At 45.5% G+C, this 25,622-nt stretch overlaps 1 protein-coding gene across 1 annotated transcript in view; it reads right to left on the reverse strand.

The window, feature by feature from the left end:
- klf13 (Kruppel-like factor 13) overlaps window positions 1-25,281 on the reverse strand; it is a 53,079-nt gene extending 27,798 nt beyond the window's left edge. Inside the window, exon 1 of the mRNA XM_042318128.1 lies at window positions 24,340-25,281. Within this exon, the coding sequence (XP_042174062.1) occupies window positions 24,340-24,787 (448 nt within the window). The 5' untranslated portion in view covers window positions 24,788-25,281. The remainder of the gene's footprint in view (window positions 1-24,339) is intronic.
- Window positions 25,282-25,622: the final 341 nt, after the last annotated feature.

A 25,622-nucleotide genomic window follows, 5' to 3' on the forward strand; every position in this document is an offset into this window, starting at 1 on the left:
CCTGCCCCCTCCTCCTCCCCTGCCCCCCCTCCTCCTCTCCATCTCTCTTCTCCTATCCCCCTCCTCCCTCAAGCCCTCCTCTCCTCTCTCCCTCTCTCCCTCCCCCCTCCTCCTCCCCCTTCCTCCTCTCCTCTTCCCCCTGCCCCCTCCTTCTCTCCTCACCCCCTGCCCCCTGGGAGTCCTCCCCCTCCTCCTCACCCCCTGCCCCCAGGGCTCTCCTCACCCCCCTACCCCCTCCTCCTCTCCATCTCTCTTCTCCTATCCCCCTCCTCCCTCAAGCCCTCCTCTCCTCTCTCCCTCTCTCCCTCCCCTCCTCCTCCCCTTCCTCCTCTCCTCTTCCCCTGCCCCCTCCTTCTCTCCTCACCCCCTGCCCCCCCCTTCTCTCCTCACCCCTGCCCCCTCCTCCTCTCCTCACCCCCTGCCCCCTCCTCTCTCCTCAACCTCTGCCCCCTCACCCCCTGCCCCCTCCATCCCTCCTCACCCCTTGCCCCCTCCTCCTCGCCTCTTCCCCTGCCCCCTCCTTCTCTCCTCACCCCCTGCCCCCTCCATCCCTCCTCTCCTCCATCTGCTGAATGCTCCTTTTCTTCCGTGGTGACATGGAGCCCAGACCATCTGATTCATTACTCTCAGTGTGAGTGTGCACGCATGCTTGCCTACGTGTGTGTGTGTGTGTGTGTGTGTGTGTGTGTGTGTGTGTGTGTGTGTGTGTGTGTGTGTGTGTGTGTGTGTGTGTGTGTGTGTGTGTGTGTGTGTGTGTGTGTGTGTGTGTGTGCATGCATGCTTGTGTGTGTGTGTGTGTGTGTGTGTGTGTGTGTGTGTGTGTGTGTGTGTGTGTGTGTGTGTGCGTGCGTGCGTGCGTGCGTGCTTGCGTGTTTACAGTCTAGGAACCGTACAAACCTCCCAGTACAAAGTAAATATGGTGGGTCAGCAGGGAGAAAGACCTCTCTGTTTCAGTCAGTCTGTATCACACAGACCATATACATTACAGTTGTTTTATTAGTAAGGATATATTCAACCTACCAGACGCAGGGCTGGGTCTGACTGGCTTTGACACATCAAACGCTCGTTTGCTTTCCTTCACGTGAAGACCAATATGGTCAACTCTTTTCAGATGGAGAACAGATCACCTTCATCACTGAGTTAACCTGGAGAATACTGACTGAGTTAACCTGATGAGAATACTGACTGAGTTAACCTGATGAGAATACTGGCAGAGTTAACCTGATGAGTTAACCTGATGAGAATACTGACTGAGTTAACCTTATGAGAATACTGACTGAGTTAACCTGATGAGTTAACCTGATGAGAATACTGACTGAGTTAACCTGATGAGAATACTGGCAGAGTTAACCTGATGAGAATACTGGCAGAGTTAACCTGATGAGTTAACCTGATGAGAATACTGACTGAGTTAACCTGATGAGAATACTGACTGAGTCAACCTGATGAGAATACTGACTGAGTTAACCTGATGAGAATACTGACTGAGTTAACCTGATGAGAATACTGACTGAGTTAACCTGATGAGTTAACCTGATGAGAATACTGACTGAGTTAACCTGATGAGAATACTGACTGAGTTAACCTGATGAGAATACTGGCAGAGTTAACCTGATGAGTTAACCTGATGAGAATACTGACTGAGTTAACCTGATGAGAATACTGACTGAGTTAACCTGATGAGAATACTGACTGAGTTAACCTGATGAGAATACTGACTGAGTTAACCTGATGAGTTAACCTGATGAGAATACTGACTGAGTTAACCTGATGAGAATACTGACTGAGTTAACCTGATGAGTTAACCTGATGAGAATACTGACTGAGTTAACCTGATGAGAATACTGACTGAGTTAACCTGATGAGTTAACCTGATGAGAATACTGACTGAGTTAACCTGATGAGAATACTGACTGGGTTAACCTGATGAGAATACTGACTGAGTTAACCTGATGAGAATACTGACTGAGTTAACCTGATGAGTTAACCTGATGAGAATACTGACTGAGTTAACCTGATGAGAATACTGACTGAGTTAACCTGATGAGAATACTGACTGAGTTAACCATATTACATGTGATGGAGCTCTACTGTACTGTGTGGTCACATTGTTGTACCGCCTCAGAATGGATGGTCAGCCGGTATGGAGCTGTCTCAGCACTAGTAACAACAGAGTAGTGGATCCTGGTCCACAGTCTAGAGATCTAGTAACAACAGAGTAGTGGATCCTGGTCCACAGTCTAGAGATCTAGTAACAACAGAGTAGTGGATCCTGGTCCACGGTCTAACCCTAGTAACAACAGAGTAGTGGTTCCTGGTCCACGGTCTAAACCTAGTAACAACAGAGTAGTGGATCCTGGTCCATGGTCTAAACCTAGTAACAACAGAGTAGTGGATCCTGGTCCACGGTCTAGAGATCAAGTAACAACAGAGTAGTGGATCCTGGTCCATGGTCTAAACCTAGTAACAACAGAGTAGTGGATCCTGGTCCATGGTCTACACCTAGTAACAACAGAGTAGTGGATCCTGGTCCACGGTCTAGAGATCAAGTAACAACAGAGTAGTGGATCCTGGTCCACGGTCTAAACCTAGTAACAACAGAGTAGTGGATCCTGGTCCACGGTCTAGACCTAGTAACAACAGAGCACAAACACATGTTTCCATGGAGAGGAGAGGGGAGTCAGGTTGGATAACACTAGGGATTGTAACACACCAGGGTTGGGTTTGTTTCCATGGAGAGGAGAGGGGAGTCAGGTTGGATAACACTAGGGATTGTAACACACCAGGGTTGGGTTTGTTTCCATGGAGAGGAGAGGGACTACACACACATAGCCCAACACCCATCCTCACCACCGCTCTCTACAGCCAGATCTCACAGTGAGTATCAATCTGGCTGTCATGTGGCCTGCCAACAGAGTGAAGGAACACACACTGACCTTCTGACTGACTGACTGACTGACTGACTGACTGACTGACTGACTGAATGACTGACTGACTGAACTTCTGACTGACTGACTGACTGACTGACTGAATGACTGACTGACTGAACTTCTGACTGACTGACTGACTGACTGACTGACTGACTGACTGAATGACTGACTGACTGGACTTTCTGCATCTGTAACCTGGCATGGTGTCTGACTGAGGGGACTGACTGACTGAAGGACTGACTGACTGACTGAATGACTGACTGACTGACTGACTGAACTTCTGACTGACTGATTGAGATGACTGAACGTTGGACTTTCTGCATCTGTAACCTGGCATGGTGTCATAGGGGGAGGGAAAGGAAGAGAGAGAGAAAGAGAGAGAGAGAGATGCACAGGGAGAGAGAGACAGAAAGACCAGAGAAGAAAGAGAGAGACTGAGACAGAGACAGAGACAGAGACAGAGACAGAGACAGAGAGAGAGACAGAGACAGAGACAGAGACAGAGAAAGAGAGAGACATAGAGAGAGAGAGAGAGAGAGAGAGAGAGACAGAGAGAGAGAGAGACAGAGAGAGGGAGAGAGAGAGAGAGAGAGAGAGAGAGAGAGAGAGAGAGAGAGAGACAGAGACAGAGACAGAGACAGAGAGAGAGAGAGAGAGAGAGACAGAGACAGAGACAGAGAAAGAGAGAGAGAGAGAGAGACAGATAGAGAGAGAGAGAGAGAGCTGGGAGAGACAGATGGGAGGAGATGGACGACACACTATTCAGAGCGAGTGAAAATGTGGATTTGGCAGTCTGACATCTAAACTATATCCCTAACGGCCCCCCTATTCCCTACATAGTGCACTACTTTTGACCAGAGCTCTATGGTCCCAGGTCAAAGGTAGTGCACTATATAGGGAATAAGATGCCGTTTGGGACGCAAACCCACTCTGCTAAAGCCTGGCTACTGCTGCCTGTTGCTGAGTAAAAACTACGCTGATTCATCCCTTCTGGAGATGGAGGAGGGTGGATGAGGCTGGGGATACGTCCTAAATGGTAGCCTATTCCCTATATAGTGCACTACGTTTGACCCAGGCCCATAGGGAATCCCTCAAAAACTGTGTTAGGGAACAGGGTGCCATTTTGGACTCAAGCCTGGTACTTTTCCGTCTCTAATGCTCTTAATTAATAAAGCTCCTAGGGGTTAAATGTACGTCCCCCAACTGGTCTGTGTCTTGGAGGGCTGGGAGCGAGGGAGGGAGTTGGGCAACGGGGACGGACGGACTATTGACGATAGCAAAGGGACATTTTCTAGAGGTTCTTCAGAGAGACAATACTGTCGTGTAAACGTCTGGCGAGCTACCTCCGGAGGTCGAGCACCACACTCGCCAGACAGTTGCTCCCCGCCTGCCGAGCAGGACGTTGGAAACAGAATGGTCTTGTCCCGCTCAACACTCGTTTTCAGGGAAAACTGTAAGAGCAGAGGGAAGCTTTTTGAAACAGCTGAAATGTATAGACATTTTCCCTACATTTGAGTCTTGTTTTATTGAGTTTTTCCCCTGAGCCTGTTACTGTACATTCTGAAATTACAGTAAGAGCGTGTTATTGTACATTCTGAAATTACAGTAAGAGCCTGTTACTGTACATTCTGAAATTACAGTAAGAGCGTGTTATTGTACATTCTGAAATTACAGTAAGAGCCTGTTACTGTACATTCTGAAATTACAGTAAGAGCATGTTACTGTACATTCTGAAATTACAGTAAGAGCTTGTTACTGTACATTCTGAAATTACAGTAAGAGCCTGTACATTCTGAAATTACAGTAAGAGCTTGTTACTGTACATTCTGAAATTCAGTAAGAGCCTGTTACTTATTCAGTAAGAGCCTGTTACTGTACATTCTGAAATTACAGTAAGAGCCTGTTACTGTAAATTCTGAAATCGTCGCAGTAGCTGCCGCCTGCCTGCCGGCTGCACTGAGCCACGTAAATCTATGGAAGCCCAAAAATGTAGAGACATGTTAGTCAAAAATGTTTAGATACGCAAGTCAAACTAAGTCAACATGTTGAGATAAGAGATCATTCAAACAGAATATGTTTTCTCATATGTAACATTGTCTGGTGATTTCAGAGGTGGCACCACAGGTCCCAGATTGGTGGGGGCTGGGGGTGTTTTCCTGGGGCCCAGAGTTTTCCCTATTCTGGCAAGCTAACCTAACCAGGGAAAACTCTGGGTACAACATAGTAACACATCAGTTGACGGGACCAGATTGTTTCTAATCAGGTCATATGGTTTTAAACTCCTGGCTAAACTCCTGGTTAAACTCCTGGTTAAAATCTAACCACTAGGCTACCTGCTGGTTACTGGCCCAACACTCTAACCACTAGGCTACCTGCTGGTTACTGGCCCAACACTCTAACCACTAGGCTACCTGCTGGTTACTGACCCAACACTCTAACCACTAGGCTACCTGCTGGTTACTGGCCCAACACTCTAACCACTAGGCTACCTGCTGGTTACTAGTCCAACACTCTAACCACTAGGCTACCTGCTGGTTACTGGCCCAACACTCTAACCACTAGGCTACCTGCTGGTTACTGACCCAACACTCTAACCACTAGGCTACCTGCTGGTTACTAGTCCAACACTCTAACCACTAGGCTACCTGCTGGTTACTAGTCCAACACTCTAACCACTAGGCTACCTGCTGGTTACTGGCCCAACACTCTAACCACTAGGCTACCTGCTGGTTACTGGTCCAACGCTCTAACCACTAGGCTACCTGCTGGTTACTGGCCTAATGATATTGATAGAAAAGAAGCCTGGTTTGTTGTAAAGTAGACCTACTGTATTTTATATTCGTATTAGAGGGGTAAGAGTTCATTTCTGATAGGCCAACATTACTTGATAACTATACAATGAGTAACAATCATTGTTGGCTATATTTTTTAAATATATTTTTTTATTTTACCTTTATTTAACTAGGCAAGTCAGTTAAGAACAAATTTTTATTTTCAATGACGGCCTAGGAACAGTGAGTTGTTCAGGTTCAGAACCACAGATTTGTACCTTGTCAGCTCGGGGTTTGAACTTGCAACCTTCCGGTTACTAGTCCAACTCTCTAACCACTAGGCTATCCTGCCGCCCCATATACCCGATAGGGTACCATTACCGAGTCGATGGGCAGGGGTACAAAGGTAATTGGTAGATAACTAGGAATACTTTTCAGCCAATGAGCTGAACCGTCTCTTGGATCGTGACGCTACTGTGAATTGAAAACTGTATGTAAATATGATGTAAATGTAAATGTTGTCCCGATAAGTCTATAGAGTGAGAATCAGCCCTATGGTATTACCTCATTGGTCAACGTAGCAGGACTTCTGCATGTAAATATCATGTAAATGTTGTCCCGATAACTCTGGACACTGTGTTAGACTAGGAGACTGGACTGTGGAGACTGGGAGACTGGACACTGTGTTACCTAGTAGTGGGAGACTGGACACTGTGTTACCTAGACTGGACACTGTGTTACCTAGTAGTGGTAGACTGGACAGTTACCTGGGAGACTGGACTGGACACTGTGTTACCTAGTAGACTGGGAGACTGGACACTGTGTTACCTAGTGGAGAGACTGGGAGACTGGAGACTAGTAGACTGGGAGACTGGACACTGTGTTACCTAGTAGACTGGGAGACTGGACACTGTGTTACCTAGTAGACTGGACTGGACAGACTGGGAGACTGGACACTGTGTTACCTAGTAGACTGGGAGACTGGACACTGTGTTACCTAGTAGACTACCTAGACTGGACACTGTGTTACCTAGTAGACTAGGAGACTGGACACTGTGTTACCTAGTAGACTGGGAGACTGGGAGACTGGACACTGTGTTACCTAGTAGACTGGGAGACTGGACACTGGTTACCTACTGTAGTTACCAGTAGACTAGGGAGACTGGACACTGTGTTACCTAGTAGACTGGGTAGACTGGACACTGTGTTACCTAGTAGTGGTAGACTGGACACTGTGTTACCTAGTAGTGGTAGACTGGACACTGTGTTACCTAGTAGACTGGGAGACTGGACACTGTGACTAGTAGTGGGAGACTGGACACTGTGTTACCTAGTAGACTGGGAGACTGGACACTGTGTTACCTAGTAGACTGGGAGACTGGACACTGTGTTACCTAGTAGACTGGGAGACTGGGAGACTGGACACTGTGTTACCTAGTAGACTGGGAGACTGGACACTGTGTTGCCTAGTAGACTCAGAGACTGGACACTGTGTTACCTAGTAGACTGGGAGACTGGACACTGTGTTGCCTAGTAGACTCAGAGACTGGACACTGTGTTACCTAGTAGACTAGGAGACTGGACACTGTGTTGCCTAGTAGACTCAGAGACTGGACACTGTGTTACCTAGTAGACTGGGAGACTGGACACTGTGTTGCCTAGTAGACAGAGACTGGACACTGTGTTACCTAGTAGACTGGGAGACTGGACACTGTGTTACCTAGTAGACTGGGAGACTGGACACTGTGTTACCTAGTAGACTGGGAGACTGGACACTGTGTTGCCTAGTAGACTGGGAGACTGGACACTGTGTTACCTAGTAGACTGGGAGACTGGACACTGTGTTACCTAGTAGACTGGGAGACTGGACACACCTAGTAGACTGGGAGACTGGACACTGTGTTACCTAGTAGACTGGGAGACTGGACACTGTGTTACCTAGTAGACTGGGAGACTGGACACTGTGTTACCTAGTAGACTGGGAGACTGGACACTGTGTTGCCTAGTAGACTGGGAGACTGGACACTGTGTTACCTAGTAGACTTGGAGACTGGACACTGTGTTGCCTAGTAGACTCAGAGACTGGACACTGTGTTACCTAGTAGACTAGGAGACTGGATACTGTGTTACCTAGTAGACTGGAGACTGGACACTGTGTTACCTAGTAGACTAGGAGACTGGATACTGTGTTACCTAGTAGACTGGAGACTGGACACTGTGTTACCTAGTAGACTAGGAGACTGGACACTGTGTTACCTAGTAGACTAGGAGACTGGACACTGTGTTACCTAGTAGACTAGGAGACTGGACACTGTGTTACCTAGTAGTGGTAGACTAGGAGACTGGACACTGTGTTACCTAGTAGTGGCAGACTAGGAGACTGGACACTGTGTTACCTAGTAGTGATAGACTAGGTGACTGGACACTGTGTTACCTAGTAGTGGTAGACTAGGAGACTGGACACTGTGTTACCTAGTAGTGGCAGACTAGGAGACTGGACACTGTGTTACCTAGTAGTGGCAGACTAGGAGACTGGACACTGTGTTACCTCGTAGTGGAGACTAGGAGACTGGACACTGTGTTACCCGTAGTGGCAGACTAGGAGACTGGACACTGTGTTACCTAGTGGCAGACTAGGAGACTGGACACTGTGTTACCTAGTAGTGGCAGACTAGGAGACTGGACACTGTGTTACCTAGTGGAGACTAGGAGACTGGACACTGTGTTACCTCGTAGTGGCAGACTAGGAGACTGGACACTGTGTTACCTAGTAGTGGCAGACTAGGAGACTGGACACTGTGTTACCTAGTAGTGGCAGACTAGGAGACTGGACACTGTGTTACCTCGTAGTGGAGACTAGGAGACTGGACACTGTGTTACCTAGTAGTGGCAGACTAGGAGACTGGACACTGTGTTACCTAGTAGTGGCAGACTAGGAGACTGGACACTGTGTTACCTCGTAGTGGAGACTAGGAGACTGGACACTGTGTTACCTAGTAGTGGTAGACTAGGAGACTGGACACTGTGGACAGGAAAGGGTTATAATAGTAGTTCTGTGTGAAATATATGTAGCCTATGACTTGTTGGGTTCTCGCAGGAAAATACCAGAGTCGGCCAGTCAATTGGAGAGCTGATTGTAATTTACAGAAGTAGAACCTATTCTTAGGATGCTTATTGAACCTAAACCCAAACCTCAAGAGACTTCCTGGTCAAATGAAGGTGAGATAAAAGATTGCTGTAGCTGCATTATTCCGTGTGTGTGTGTGCGTGCGTGTGTGTGTGTGTGTGTGTGTGTGTGTGTGTGTGTGTGTGTGTGTGTGTGTGTGTGTGTGTGTGTGTGTGTGTGTGTGTGTGTGTGTGTGTGCGTGCGTGCGTGCGTGCGTGCGTGCGTGTGTGTGTGTGCAGCTCCACAGGGAAGAACCTCCTCATTTTCCTGGAAACGCCTGTCTGCTGACGGTCCCCTGTAACCTGAACTATCCCTGCTGATGTTGGCCTCCACCGTGCACTGTGCTATGGTACAGACTGACTACTGACTACTGTGCTATGGTACAGACTGAAGACTGACTACTGACTACTGTGCTATGGTACAGACTGAAGACTGACTACTGTGCTATGGTATAGACTGAAGACTGACTACTGTGCTATGGTACAGACTGAAGACTGACTACTGTGCTATGGTACAGACTGAAGACTGACTACTGTGCTATAGTACAGACTGACTACTGACTACTGTGCTATGGTATAGACTGAAGACGGACTACTGTGCTATAGTACAGACTGAAGACTGACTACTGTGCTATAGTACAGACTGACTACTGACTACTGTGCTATGGTACAGACTGAAGACTGACTACTGTGCTATAGTACAGACTGAAGACTGACTACTGTGCTATAGTACAGACTGAAGACTGACTACTGTGCTATAGTACAGACTGAAGACTGACTACTGTGCTATGGTACAGACTGAAGACTGACTACTCTACTATAGTACAGACTGAAGACTGACTACTCCACTATAGTACAGACTGAAGACTGACTACTGTACTATGGTACAGACTGAAGACTGACTACTCTACTATAGTACAGACTGAAGACTGACTACTCCACTATAGTACAGACTGAAGACTGACTACTGTGCTATAGTACAGACTGAAGACTGACTACTGTGCTATGGTACAGACTGAAGACTGACTACTGTGCTATAGTACAGACTGAAGACTGACTACTGTGCTATAGTACAGACTGAAGACTGACTACTCCACTATAGTACAGACTGAAGACTGACTACTGTGCTATGGTACAGACTGAAGACTGACTACTGTGCTATAGTACAGACTGAAGACTGACTACTGTGCTATAGTACAGACTTAAGACTGACTACTCCACTATAGTACAGACTGAAGACTGAGACTGTGCTATGGTACAGACTGAAGACTGACTACTGTGCTATAGTACAGACTGAAGACTGACTACTGTGCTATAGTACAGACTGAAGACTGACTACTATAGTACAGACTGAAGACTGACTACTGTGCTATAGTACAGACTGAAGACTGACTACTGTGCTATAGTACAGACTGAAGACTGACTACTGTGCTATAGTACAGACTGAAGACTGACTGAAGACTACTCCACTATAGTACAGACTGAAGACTGACTACTGTGCTATAGTACAGACTGAAGACTGACTACTGTGCTATGGTACAGACTGAAGACTGACTACTCTACTATAGTACAGACTGAAGACTGACTACTCCACTATAGTACAGACTGAAGACTGACTACTGTACTATAGTACAGACTGAAGACTGACTACTCTACTATAGTACAGACTGAAGACTGACTACTCCACTATAGTACAGACTGAAGACTGACTACTGTGCTATAGTACAGACTGAAGACTGACTACAGTGCTATGGTACAGACTGAAGACTGACTACTGTGCTATAGTACAGACTGAAGACTGACTACTGTGCTATAGTACAGACTGAAGACTGACTACTCCACTATAGTACAGACTGAAGACTGACTACTGTGCTATGGTACAGACTGAAGACTGACTACTGTGCTATAGTACAGTCTGAAGACTGACTACTGTGCTATAGTACAGTCTTAAGACTGACTACTCCACTATAGTACAGACTGAAGACTGACGACTGTGCTATGGTACAGACTGAAGACTGACTACTGTGCTATAGTACAGACTGAAGACTGACTACTGTGCTATAGTACAGACTGAAGACTGACTACTGTGCTATAGTACAGACTGAAGACTGACTACTGTGCTATAGTACAGACTGAAGACTGACTACTGTGCTATAGTACAGACTGAAGACTGACTACTGTGCTATAGTACAGACTGAAGACTGACTACTCCACTATAGTACAGACTGAAGACTGACTACTGTGCTATAGTACAGTCTGAAGACTGACTACTGTGCTATAGTACAGACTGAAGACTGACTACTATGCTACAGTACAGACTGAAGACTGACTACTGTGCTATAGTACAGACTGAAGACCAACTACTGTGCTATGGTACAGACTGAAGACTGACTACTGTGCTATAGTACAGACTGAAGACCGACTACTGTGCTATGGTACAGACTGAAGAATGACTACTATGCTACAGTACAGACTGAAGACTGACTACTGTGCTATAGTACAGACTGAAGACCGACTACTGTGCTATGGTACAGACTGAAGACTGACTACTGTGCTATGGTACAGACTGAAGACTGACTACTGTGCTATGGTACAGACTGAAGACTGACTACTGTGCTATGGTACAGACTGAAGACTGACTACTGTGCTATGGTACAGACTGAAGACTGACTACTCTACTATAGTACAGACTGAAGACTGACTACTCTACTATAGTACAGACTGAAGACTGACTACTGTGCTATAGTACAGACTGAAGACTGACTACTGTACTATAGTACAGACTGAAGACTGACTACTGTACTATAGTACAGACTGAAGACTGACTACTGTGCTATAGTACAGACTGAAGACTGACTACTGTGCTATAGTACAGACTGACTACTGACTACTGTGCTATGGTACAGACTGAAGACTGACTACTGTGCTATAGTACAGACTGAAGACTGACTACTGTGCTATAGTACAGACTGAAGACTGACTACTGTGCTATAGTACAGACTGAAGACTGACTACTGTGCTATAGTACAGACTGAAGACTGACTACTGTGCTATAGTACAGACTGAAGACTGACTACTGTGCTATAGTACAGACTGAAGACTTTGACCAACTACCTTACAAAGGGAAACCTCTGACTCATTAAGCCGGGTGGCAACATGTGCTTTAGGAGTTAAACAAGACAAAAACAGTGAACATTACAATTGTTCCCACAATCCCCCTTTGAGAGAGGCTCCTGTTAGCTCTCTCTCTCTCTCTGGTTCCAAAGGAGAGCAGTATGTTTCAAACCAATGCTTACTTTCAACTTAAAGGGGCACTCAAACCAATCCCTATTGGAACATCCTGTTCTGTATCACTGGTAATGGTGCTGAAGATAGTGGAGATATATACGATGTTTAAAATGGGTGAAGTATCCCTTTAAAGTCCACAAAGGAAACGCTATGTTCCAGTGTCAGCCATTTAAACTTGTTCTCAAGATTAGAGTTCTCCCTGTTCACCTTCCCAAATGGCACCCTATTCCCTATATAGCGCACTACATTTGACCAGAGCTCTATTGACCAGGGCACCAAAGTAGTGCACTATGTAGGGAATAGGGTGCCATTTGGGATGTAGTCCCTTGTCTTTAGATCCTGAAAGGGAAGGGGAGGGTTGTTGTGCCGTTGTTAATTCTTAACTGACACCTTGAGTGTCTAAGTACCCGAAGCCCTGTGCTCGGGGTTGTTGTGACTGTCTCTTACTTACAGCAGACACACCGTGAAGCTACTCAGACACTCATTATTACGTTGAGCACTTATCAGCAGACATTCTGCTGCTATTCCATTGGCTCTCAGCTGTGTTCCGTGACTGGAGGGCACATAGAACAGAAGACTGCTGGTTACTAGTCCAACACTCTAACCACTAGTCTACCTGCTGGTTACTAGTCCAACACTCTAACCACTAGGCTACCTGCTGGTTACTAGTCCAACACTCTAACCACTAGGCTACCTGCTGGTTACTAGTCCAACACTCTAACCACTAGGCTACCTGCTGGTTACTGGCCAACACTCTAACCACTAGTCTACCTGCTGGTTACTAGTCCAACACTCTAACCACTAGGCTACCTGCTGGTTACTAGTCCAATACTCTAACCACTAGGCTACCTGCTGGTTACTAGTCCAACACTCTAACCACTAGGCTACCTGCTGGTTACTAGTCCAACACTCTAACCACTAGGCTACCTGCTGGTTACTAGTCCAACACTCTAACCACTAGGCTACCTGCTGGTTACTAGTCCAACACTCTAACCACTAGGCTACCTGCTGGTTACTAGTTCGGTCAGGTTCTTACGAGTCAAAATTTTAAAGTCAAATGTCAACGAAGTCAATGAAGGTCAATAGACACAAACCAGCTTTCATTGACATTTGACACAAAAAAAAAGCTTTTAAAGAGATAGGGAGTTCCTAGTACTTAAACGGCTTCACGCTAAGAGGGAACTCCCTGTTCTCTCTGCTCTGCTGCTACACACTGGAGTGGTGTGAAAGGTCCTGAGAGAGAGAGAGAGAGAGAGAGACAGAGAGAGAGAGAGAGAGAGAGAGAGAGAGAGAGAGAGAGAGAGAGAGAGAGAGAGAGAGAGAGAGAGAGAGAGAGAGAGAGAGAGAGAGAGAGAGAGAGAGAGAGAGAGAGAGAGAGAGAGAGAGAGAGAGAGACAGAGAGAGAGAGAGAGAGAGAGAGAGAGACAGAGAAGCAGAAAAAAGAGAGAGAGAGAAGCAGAAAGAAAGTGAGGGAGAGAGAGAGAGAGAGAGAGAGAGAGAGAGACAGAGAAGCAGAAGAAAGAGAGAGAGAGAGACAGAGAGACAGAGAGACAGAGAGACAGAGAAGCAGAACAAAGAGAGAGAGAGAAGCAGAAAGAGAGAGAGAGAGAGAGAGAGAGAGAGAGCTACTTCGGGGACAAACTGTGTTGGCTGAGCCAGAGCTGAACTCAAATGACCCACATTCTCTGATTACCCAACGAGAGGAGAGCGAGACGGAAAACATTATCTGACCGAGCCAGTTGCAGCGCTGAGCAGTCAAGAGCCAGGAGAGAGAGAGAGTATGGGGGAGAAAGAGACCTAAATAGTGTGTGTGTGTGAGAGAGAGAGAGAGAGAGAGAGAGAGAGAGAGAGAGAGAGAGAGAGAGGGAGAGAGAGAGAGAGAGAGGGAGAGAGAGACAGAGAGAGAGAGAGAGAGAGGGAGAGAGAGAGAGAGACAGAGAGAGAGAGGGAGATAGAGAGAGAGAGAGAGGGAGAGAGAGATAGAGGGAGAGAGAGATAGAGAGAGACAGAGAGAGAGAGAGAGAGAGAGATAGAGAGAGAGAGAGAGGGAGAGAGAGAGACAGAGAGGAGAGAGAGGGAGAGAGAGAGAGAGAGAGAGAGAGAGAGAGAGAGAGAGAGAGAGAGAGGGAGAGGGAGAGAGAGACAGAGAGAGAGAGGGGTAACCAACAACTGGAAACTGTTTCTTTCACTTCCATGTGCCATAATTTCTCTGTGTACTTAAACAACTGTGTGAACACTGAGCCAAACACAACATGTGTTGAACGTTCCCAACTGCACACCGGACAGAATGACAGAGAGAGAACTGAGAGAGAGATACAGACGTGTCGGCTTCAGCTTAGCAGCTACAACATTGACAAAGACCAACTGACACTTTCTTTCTTCACCCGAAAGGTCAGGATCAAACTTCACCGGGATAAATGTCATCCATGAGCTACTTCATAAACAGAACCAATAAAGCCTCACAGGGGGGCATTGTATAAAACACTGTCCCTATTTTCCTGGGGTAAAGTGGAGGAGGTGGCTGTATAGACTACCTGGGGAAAAGGACTATCTGAGGTAAAGTGGAGGAGGTAGTTGTACAGACTACCTGAGGAAAAGGACTATCTGAGGTAAAGTGGAGGAGTTAGTTGTATTGACTACCTGAGGAAAAGGACTATCTGAGGTAAAGTGGAGGTGGTAGTTGTATAGACTACCTGAGGTAAAGTGGAGGAGTTAGTTGTATAGACTACCTGAGGTAAAGTGGAGGAGGTAGTTGTATAGACTACCTGAGGTAAAGTGGAGGTGGTAGTTGTATAGACTACCTGAGGTAAAGTGGAGGAGGTAGTTGTATAGACTACCTGAGGAAAAGGACTATCTGAGGTAAAGTGGAGGTGGTAGTTGTATAGACTACCTGAGGTAATGTGGAGGAGGTAGTTGTATAGACTACCTGAGGTAAAGTGGAGGTGGTAGTTGTATAGACTACCTGAGGTAATGTGGAGGAGGTAGTTGTATAGACTACCTGGGGTAAAGTGGAGGAGGTGGCTGTATAGACTACCTGAGGTAAAGTGGAGGAGGTAGTTGTATAGACTACCTGAGGTAAAGTGGAGGAGGTAGTTGTATAGACTACCTGAGGTAAAGTGGAGGAGGTAGTTGTGTAGACTACCTGAGGTAAAGTGGAGGAGGTAGTTGTATAGACTACCCGAGAGAGTGATGTAATGAGGAAGAATAGATGCTCTTTTCAAAGAAGAGAATACGTCCCAAATTGCACCCTATTCCTTATATAGTGCACTACTTTTGGGCTTCTCCCACAGGGTACTGGTCAAAAGTAGTGCACTATAATGGAAATAGGGAGCCATTTGGGATGCAGTGGATGGCGTGTGTTTCAACAACAGCAGGAAATACCACACACACACACACATACACACACACACACCCACACACACACCAGACAGTGCTCTGTTCCGCGATCTGCTGTTCCCATCTGGGCCGCTGTCACAGAAACCTAACACAACATCCACTAACCTCAGACCAACGCAGCACACGTATCCTGACGTAACCCGTGGCACACACACGCGCGCACACACACACACGCGCGCGCACAAGCACGCAGACGCACACACACAGACACGCGCGAGCACGCACTCACACACACACACATTGGCTACAATACGTTGCCACAAATCACTCAACTTCTCTTGTTTACTTGAAGCGAAACAAGATCTAACCCTGTTGCCAACATATAATTTAAACTCTATAGTCTGAAGAACTCCTTAGAGACAACGAGCACAGTTAATAAAGAACGAAGAGGCAAAAGTCTAACCATGAATAGTAACTATAAAGCCCTGTGGTGCAGACACCCACCGGGATACGGCAGAGTTCCCCACTGAGTGCAACGTCTCGTACATCTAGTCAGGCAGCCGCAAAAAAAGGTCCACAGCCGCTGGTGACCATAGCAACGACATAAACAAACACTACGTGCGGAAGGTGACTCGCTATAGCGCCGAAGGCGTGCATTAAAAAACATATTTACCTGAACGTGCAACAGAAATGATGAATCCAAAAAATAGATTAGAAAACAATGATTTATAGAATCTGCTGACTCACACATATTATGCACACACACACACACACCCACTCACACACACACACACACACACACACACACACACACAAACCCACTCACACACACACACACACACACACACACACACACACACACACACACACACACACACACACACACACACACACACACACACACACACACAAACCCACTCACACACACACACACTCACACACATACACACACAAACCCACTCACACACATACACACACACACACACACACACACACACACACACACACACACTCACACACACATACATTTACACACACACACACACACACACACACACACTCACACACACACACACACACACAAACCCACTCACACACACACACACAAACCCACTCACACACACACACACACACTCACACACATACACACACACACACACACACTCACACACACACACACACTCACACACATACACACACACACACACACACACACTCACACACACACACAAACCCACACACACACACACACACACACATACACACATATTAACTGACCCTGTATATAGTAGTAACTGACCCTGTATATAGTATTAACTGACCCTGTATATAGTATTAACTGACCCTGTATATAGTATTAACTGACCCTGTATATAGTGTGGTATTATCTGACCCTGTATATAGTGTGGTATTAACTGACCCTGTATATAGTATGGTACTAACTGACACTGTATATAGTATGGTACTAACTGACCCTGTATTAAATGACCCTGTATATAGTATTAACTGACCCTGTATATAGTATGGTATTAACTGACCCTGTATATAGTGACCCTGTATATAGTATTAACTGACCCTGTATATAGTATGGTATTAACTGACCCTGTATATAGTATGGTATTAACTGACCCTGTATATATTAACTGACCCTGTATATAGTATTAACTGACCCCCTGACCCTGTATATAGTATTACCTGACCCTGTATATAGTATGGTATTAACTGACCCTGTATATAGTATTAACTGACCCTGTATATAGTATGGTATTAACGGACCCTGTATATATGGTATTAACTGACCCTGTATATAGTATGGTATTAACTGACCCTGTATATAGTATGGTATTAACTGACCCTGTATATAGTATTACCTGACCCTGTATATAGTATGGTATTAACTGACCCTGTATATAGTATGGTATTAACTGACCCTGTATATAGTATGGTATTAACTGACCCTGTATATAGTATGGTATAACTGACCCTGTATATAGTATTAACTGACCCTGTATATAGTATGGTATTAACTGACCCTGTATATAGTATGGTATTAACTGACCCTGTATATAGTATGGTATTAACTGACCCTGTATATAGTATGGTATCAACTGACCCTGTATATAGTATTAACTGACCCTGTATATAGTATGGTATTAACTGACCCTGTATATAGTATGGTATTAACTGACCCTGTATATAGTATGGTATTTGACCACTGTATATAGTATGAAAACCCTCCCCCTGTATATAGTATGGTATTAACTGACCCTGTATATAGTATTTCACTGTCTTCAGCTTCAGCAGCTTAAGGACCAGTCTCTCTTCTCCACACGTAGAACACTAGCTCAGCACAGCAGTCTAGACAAAATGGCTGATTGTCCCCGTGTTGTGGTGCAGCATCGTCTCACTAGAATAACAAAGTGAGTGGAAGGACGATTATATTTCAGGAGTTCACAGCCAAACTCACAGAATATGAATGTTGTTCATTAAAGTGCTATGTGCAGGATTTTGACTGCAGGTCTAGACTCACTTGATATTCGGGACCAAGGTCAGGAGAATTTCTGGTCAGGAGATCCTTGACTTATAGTATTGTTCAGATGTTCTGATCTGACAGTTTTTCAAATTGTATTTTATTTAACCTTTATTTAACTAGGCACTAGGATAGGGTTAGGGTTAGAGGGGAGTATCAGAGATGTACAGATGGATAGGGTTAGGGTTAGAGGGGAGTATCAGAGATGTGTAGATGGGGTTAGGGTTAGAGGGAGTATCAGAGATGTGTAGATGGATGGGGTTAGCCCCATCCATCTACACATCTCTGATACTCCCCTCTAGCCCTAACCCTCTAACCCTAACCCCATCTACACATCTCTGATACTTCCCTCTAACCCTAACCCCATCCATCTACACATCTCTGATACTCCCCTCTAACCCTAACCCCATCTACACATCTCTGATACTCCCCTCTACCCCTATCCATCTACACATCTCTGATACTGCCCTCTAACCCTAACCCTCTAACCCTAACCCCATCTACACATCTCTGATACTCCCCTCTAACCCTAACCCCATCTACACATCTCTGATACTCCCCTCTAAGGTTAGAGGGAGGTATCAGAGATGTGTAGATGGATAGGGTTAGGGTTAGAGGGGAGTATCAGAGATGTGTAGATGGATAGGGGTTAGGGTTAGAGGGAGTATCAGAGATGTGTAGATGGATGGGGTTAGGGTTAGAGGGGAGTATCAGAGATGTGTAGATGGGGTTAGGGTTAGAAGGGAGTATCAGAGATGTGTAGATGGATAGGGTTAGGGTTAGAGGGTTAGGGTTAGAGGGGAGTATCAGAGATGTGTAGATGGGGTTAGGGGTAGAGGGAGTATCAGAGATGTGTAGATGGATAGGGTTAGAGGGGAGTATCAGAGATGTGTAGATGGATAGGGTTAGAGGGGAGTATCAGAGATGTGTAGATGGATAGGGTTAGGGGAGTATCAGAGATGTGTAGATGGATAGGGTTAGAGGGGAGTATCAGAGATGTGTAGATGGATGGGGTTCGGGTTAGAGGGAAGTATCAGAGATGTGTAGATGGGGTTAGGGGTAGAGGGGAGTATCAGAGATGTGTAGATGGATAGGGTTAGAGGGGAGTATCAGAGATGTGTAGATGGATATGGTTAGAGGGGAGTATCAGAGATGTGTAGATGGATAGGGTTAGGGTTAGAGGGTTAGGGTTAGAGGGGAGTATCAGAGATGTGTAGATGGGGTTAGGGGTAGAGGGGAGTATCAGAGATGTGTAGATGGATAGGGTTAGAGGGGAGTATCAGAGATGTGTAGATGGATAGGGTTAGAGGGGAGTATCAGAGATGTGTAGATGGATGGGGTTCGGGTTAGAGGGGAGTATCAGAGATGTGTAGATGGGGTTAGGGTTGGGGAGTATCAGAGATGTGTAGATGGGGTTAGGGTTAGAGGGGAGTATCAGAGATGTGTAGATGGATAGGGTTAAGGTTAGAGGGGAGTATCAGAGATGTGTAGATGGGGTTAGGGTTAGAGGGGATGGGGGTAGGGTTTGAGGGGATGGGGTAGATTAGGGTTAGATGGGATGGGGGTAGGGTTAGAGGGGATGGGGTAGGGTTAGAGGGGATGGGGGTAGGGTTAGAGGGGACGGGGTAGGGGTAGGGGGGATGGGGGTAGGGTTAGAGGGGATGGGGTAGGGTTAGATGGGATGGGGGTAGGGTTAGATGGGATGGGGGTAGGGTTAGAGGGGATGGGGTAGGGTTAGAGGGGATGGGGTAGGGTTAGAGGGGATGGGGGTAGGGTTAGAGGGGATGGGGGTAGGGTTAGCAGGGATGGGGTAGGGTTAGAAGGGATGGGGGTAGGGTTAGATGGGATGGGGGTAGGGTTAGAGGGGATGGGGGTAGGGTTAGATGGGATTGGGGTAGGGGTAGGGTTAGATGGGAAGGGGGTAGGGTTAGAGGGGATGGGGGTAGGGTTAGATGGGATGGGGATAGGGTTAGAGGGGATGGGGGTAGGGTTAGATGGGATGGGGGTAGGGTTAGAGGGGATGGGGGTAGGGTTAGAGGGGATGGGGGTAGGGTTAGAGGGGATGGGGGTAGGGTTAGAGGGGATGAGGTAGGGTAGGGTTAGATGGGATGGGGGTAGGGTTAGAGGGGATGGGGGTAGGGTTAGAAGGGATGGGGGTAGGCTTAGATGGGATGGGGGTAGGGTTAGAGGGGAAGGGGGTAGGGTTAGAGGGGAAGGGGGTAGGGTTAGAGGGGATGGGGGTAGGGGTAGGGTTAGTAGTCGAGTACAGAACATCTGCATCATTCGGTCACCGTCCAGAGACACCAAACGACCACAAATGAATCACTTGTATCGATCTATCTAGGAACGTATCTGTTGCAAATCCTAGAGTAACGCTCACAGAGCATCGGTTTCATCTGTCTTCTGTCGTTGTAATCTACAAAGGCTTCTGAAAGTCTAGGAAGGCTTTGATCATCAAAGATAAAGTCCTTGTAGAGACGCGTTATATGTAAAAACGAAAAGAGCCAACAGGCCAACCCCTTCCAGCTGTGAACCTGATGAATCATTGCATAACAGCTCATTTCATTCACCAATATAATAATATGTCTATATATCATATCTGTATATTGTATTGTTTCTGTGGGCTGTCAGTGTTACGCTGTCTATGTCCAATATAATAATATGTCTATATCATATCTGTATATTGTATTGTTTCTGTGGGCTGTCAGTGTTACGCTGTCTATGACTGAGTTCCAAATAGCATCCTGTTTTTTTAATAGTGCTAGTACATATCCCTATGGGCCCTGGTCAAAAGTAGTGCACTAAATAGGGAATAGGGAGACATTTGGGATGCAGGCTAAGACTATGCAGGGCTCCTAGACTAGTTATGGGGTCAGGGGATGGGCATCTCTGATACTCCCTTTAACCCCATCCATCTACACATCTCTGATACTCCCCTCTAACCCTAACCCTATCCATCTACACATCTCTGATACTCCCCTCTAACCCTAACCCCATCTACACATCTCTGATACTCCCCCTCTAACCCTATCCATCTACACATCTCTGATACTCCCTCTAACCCTATCCCCATCTACACATCTCTGATACTCCCCTCTAACCCTATCCCCATCTACAGATCTCTGATACTCCCCTCTAACCCTAACCCTATCCATCTACACATCTCTGATACTCCCCTCTAACCCTAACCCCATCTACACATCTCTGATACTCCCCTCTAACCCTATCCCCATCTACAGATCTCTGATACTCCCCTCTAACCCTAACCCTATCCATCTACACATCTCTGATACTCCCTCTAACCCTAACCCCATCTACACATCTCTGATACTCCCCTCTAACCCTATCCCCATCTACAGATCTCTGATACTCCCCTCTAACCCTAACGCCATCTACACATCTCTGATACTCCCCTCTAACCCTAACCCTCTAACCCCAACTCCATCTACAGATCTCTGATACTCTCCCTTAATACCGCCTCATAAAATTAAGTGTTTTGTAAAAAATAGATAAAAGTAACAAAAATTAAAGAGCAGCAGTAAAAATAACAATAGCGGGGCTATACACAGGGTATTACGGTACAGAGTCAAAGTGGAGACTATATACAGGGTGTTACGGTACAGAGTCAATGTGGAGACTATATACAGGGTGTACCGGTACACAGTCAATGTGGAGGCTATATACAGGGGTTACGGTACAGAGTCAATGTGGAGGCTATATACAGGGGGTACCGGTACAGAGTCAATGTGGAGGTTATATACAGGGGTACCAGTACAGAGTCAATGTGGGGGCTATATACAGGGGGTACCGGTACAGAGTCAATGTGGAGGTTATATACAGGGGTTACCAGTACAGAGTCAATGTGGGGGCTATATACAGGGGTACCGGTACAGAGTCAATGTGGAGGCTATATACAGGGGGTACCGGTACAGAGTCAATGTGGAGGCTATATACAGGGGGTACCGGTACAGAGTCAATGTGAATATACCGGTACCGGTACAGAAAGCATGTGAATATCAACCTCAACAAACTATTCCTGAGATATTTACCTGTTAGAAAGCATTTGAATACCAAACTCTCAAAAATTATATTTACACAATTACACACACTTACCATAAAATGTGCAAATTGTGGTGGAAATTGTGATGGTAATTGTGATGGAAATTGTGCTGGTAATTATGATGGTAATTGTGCTGGTAATTGTGATGGTAATTGTGCTGGTAATTGTGATAGTAATTGTGATAGTAATTGTGATAGTAATTGTGATAGTAATTGTGATGGTAATTGTGATAGTAATTGTGATAGTAATTGTGATAGTAATTGTGATAGTAATTGTGATGGTAATTGTGATAGTAATTGTGATAGTAATTGTGATGGTAATTGTGATGGTAATTGTGATAGTAATTGTGATAGTAATTGTGATGGTAATTGTGCTGGTAATTGTGATAGTAATTGTGATGGTAATTTAGATGGTAATTGTGATAGTAATTGTGATAGTAATTGTGATAGTAATTGTGATGGTAATTGTGCTGGTAATTGTGATAGTAATTGTGATGGTAATTTAGATGGTAATTGTGATAGTAATTGTGATAGTAATTGTGATAGTAATTGTGCTGGTAATTTAGATGGTAATTGTGATAGTAATTGTGATAGTAATTGTGCTGGTAATTGTGATGGTAATTTAGATGGTAATTGTGCTGGTAATTGTGATAGTAATTGTGATGGTAAGTGTGCTGATATGTACCTCTCAACACAGTGGCATGTATGACCTCAGGAACACGGAGAAAAACAACATGTCCATTAGAGAGGACAACAATGAACTGCTGGGTCTCAGAAAGCTATAGGATGGCAGATCGAGGACATTATGTTCTCCATCTAATGACATGAAGCATCTTATCCTATGGGAAACACTCCCTGTGTCTGAGCTCTGACACACTGCTTTATCACGTGGTAATAACATGGATTACGCCTGTGGAGTTTATATGTCCCACCTAATGATATGATATGAAGCATCTTATGGGGAACACTCATCTGTGTCTGAGCTCTGCTAGCTGAGTCTGTTGCTGGACAGATCGGCTGTAAGGCAGGCAGAGTGTGTGTCTGGGGCTGGGCCTAGAGCCGAGAGAGAGACTGAGAGAGAGAGAAACAGAATCAGAGAGAAAGAGAGAGAGAGATAGAGAGGGAGAGAGAGACTGAGAGAGAGAAACAGAAACAGAGAGAGACAGAGAGAGAGAGGGGGAGAGAGAGAAAGAGACAGACAGAGAGAGAGACAGAGAGAGAGAGACAGAGAGAGACTGAGAGAGAGACAGAGAGAGAGATAACTCTGGTTTTGGCAGGGAAGGGGTTGTCACTTGTTACCACAAGCACGAAGTGAAAAATTGCCTATATTTTTACAAATTCATGAAAACAAAAATAGCTTTTTTGTCTTAATTTAAGGTTAGGGTTCAAATCCGATTTTAAGGAGATAAATTGCAGAAATAGGCGCGGTTTTTCCATAATTATGACTTTGTGGCTGTGGTAACTAGTGAGGAGCCAGTGAAGGGGGTGTGGTACATCCTCCCACAGCAAAACAAAGAGCTTAGAGTCACACTTACCATCTCTCTCTCTCTCCCACTCGTTCTCTCTTTACCCTCTCTGTCTATCTCTCTCCCACTCTCGTTCTCTCTCTCTCTCTCTCTCTTTCTCTCCCTCCATCCTTTCCTATTGGATTTATAGTTTACAGTTAATAAATTGATTTGACTTTCTCAGAAACGTTTTCTGATAAAAATCAAATAGTTTTTGTTGTTGTTGTTATGTTCACGGTGTTTGTTGTGTTTTTCTATCAACTGAAACAAAGCCCATAGTGGTTGAGTTGTATGAATCCCATTACGCTGCACCTGCTGTTCGACATCAGCCATACAGCAGGTCATTGAGTTGAGTGTTTTCTCCACGCGCTCAACTTATTCACCGGCCACTAAATACCGACAAGGTTACAATGTAACGCAGCTCTGTCATTCACTGCAGCTCTTAACATTGTTTCAGAGAGGATTGTTTATAGGGTTAAGTGTATATTAACAGAATAGTTAGATCATGTGTTTGTTTTTTTTTAAAGCGTTTTATGTGCAAACGGGTCAATAGAATAGTTCACCGTGAGCGAACGTATGTGTGACACGTTGTGCATTGCATCAATGCGTTGGCTCACATCCAATTTAGGGTCACTATTCGTCCCTATTCACACCCAGTCCTTCACAATACTAGGCTACTAGTGAAACTGAACAAAATAAATAATGGGGAGTTTAATATCACTATAAATAATGTATTTGTTTTAAAGGGAACTGACCTGTGTGTGTCCTTAGATGCGCTTTGAGGTGGGACGACTTCCCGTAAACTTTTTCACAACCTGAATAATGACATTTGTGCTTTTTCTGAGGCGATTCCGGTTCGGATCGACCTCTGACACGTTTACTGCCTCTTTGTGTGAGGTCGGCGGCGGGGCTGACGAGGATAGGTGTGGCAGTATTCCCATCCTCTGTGACTGGAGCTGGCGATACGCACCCTTCTGCTATTTTTGCCTGCTCGGCAATATCGCTAGTGGTCGTGGGTGCCTGCTGGTTAAAATCCGCTAGAATCCTCGCCACCACGAAAAGAGAGGAGTTGTCTTTGACCATGTCTTCTCCATCGTTCCTTGGACAGCAGGCTGGTTCTGTTTTGAACTCTCTGTTCTCTTTAGGGTGAACGACCGCCCGACTGGACATAGACACAAGGCACTCAGCGGCGAAATGATCCATATCCTTCAAACCGAACACCGATGCGTAATTGGTGACATTCAAATACAGCAACTATGTTCTGGTATAAAGGATTTCAGTCGGGTTTGATCCCTTTATGTGATTATGGAGGTAGCTTTGGTCTCAGTATGCTATCAATAGGAAACAACTCACATAATACATGTTACCGGCTTCTCCATGGAATTGCCATCCTAGATCCCAAAATAAAATCTAAACGTAAACACGTCGAGTATGAATCCCTTTCCGGTCTTTGGAAATTAAACAGTTATGAAATGATGATAACTTTTCTTTCTTTCTGTAGCCAAATGAACATACTCCATCCCAGTGATATTTCCCTAGTTGTCTCCTGCATTGTGACAGGTCAATGTGCCGAGTCGACTAGAAGCTGTTTCCATGCTGGGGGCGTGCCCAACTTCATGCATAAAGGGGTGTGTCGTCTTGCAGCTGCTTGTCCATTGGATACCGATGCGTTCCAGAGCGCCAGAATCGTGACCTCGTTAAAAACAAAGTTAGATCGGGACATGATGTACTATACAGAGAGACAGTGCTGTGGACTGTTGTATCTGCGATAAAGAGCCCTCCTCCTCCTCTCTCTCTCTCTCTCTCTCTGTCTCTCTCTCTCTCGCTCTCTCTCCCTTATCTTCTAGAGAAAAAAAACGTCTCAGCGCAAGAGGAATAAGAGATACTATACTGTATGTAAAGTAGGCTATGCAATAAATATGTTATGAAGGCACTATTGTAGTCCGTAATGTGTAATATATTACTGTCTTAGTGTAGTCCATAATGTAATATATTACTGTCTTAGTGTAGTCCATAATGTAATATATTACTGTCTTAG

The sequence above is a fragment of the Oncorhynchus tshawytscha genome, unplaced genomic scaffold (genome assembly GCF_018296145.1).
Source record: "Oncorhynchus tshawytscha isolate Ot180627B unplaced genomic scaffold, Otsh_v2.0 Un_contig_3335_pilon_pilon, whole genome shotgun sequence".
In the NCBI taxonomy this organism is placed as follows: Eukaryota; Metazoa; Chordata; class Actinopteri; order Salmoniformes; family Salmonidae; genus Oncorhynchus; species Oncorhynchus tshawytscha.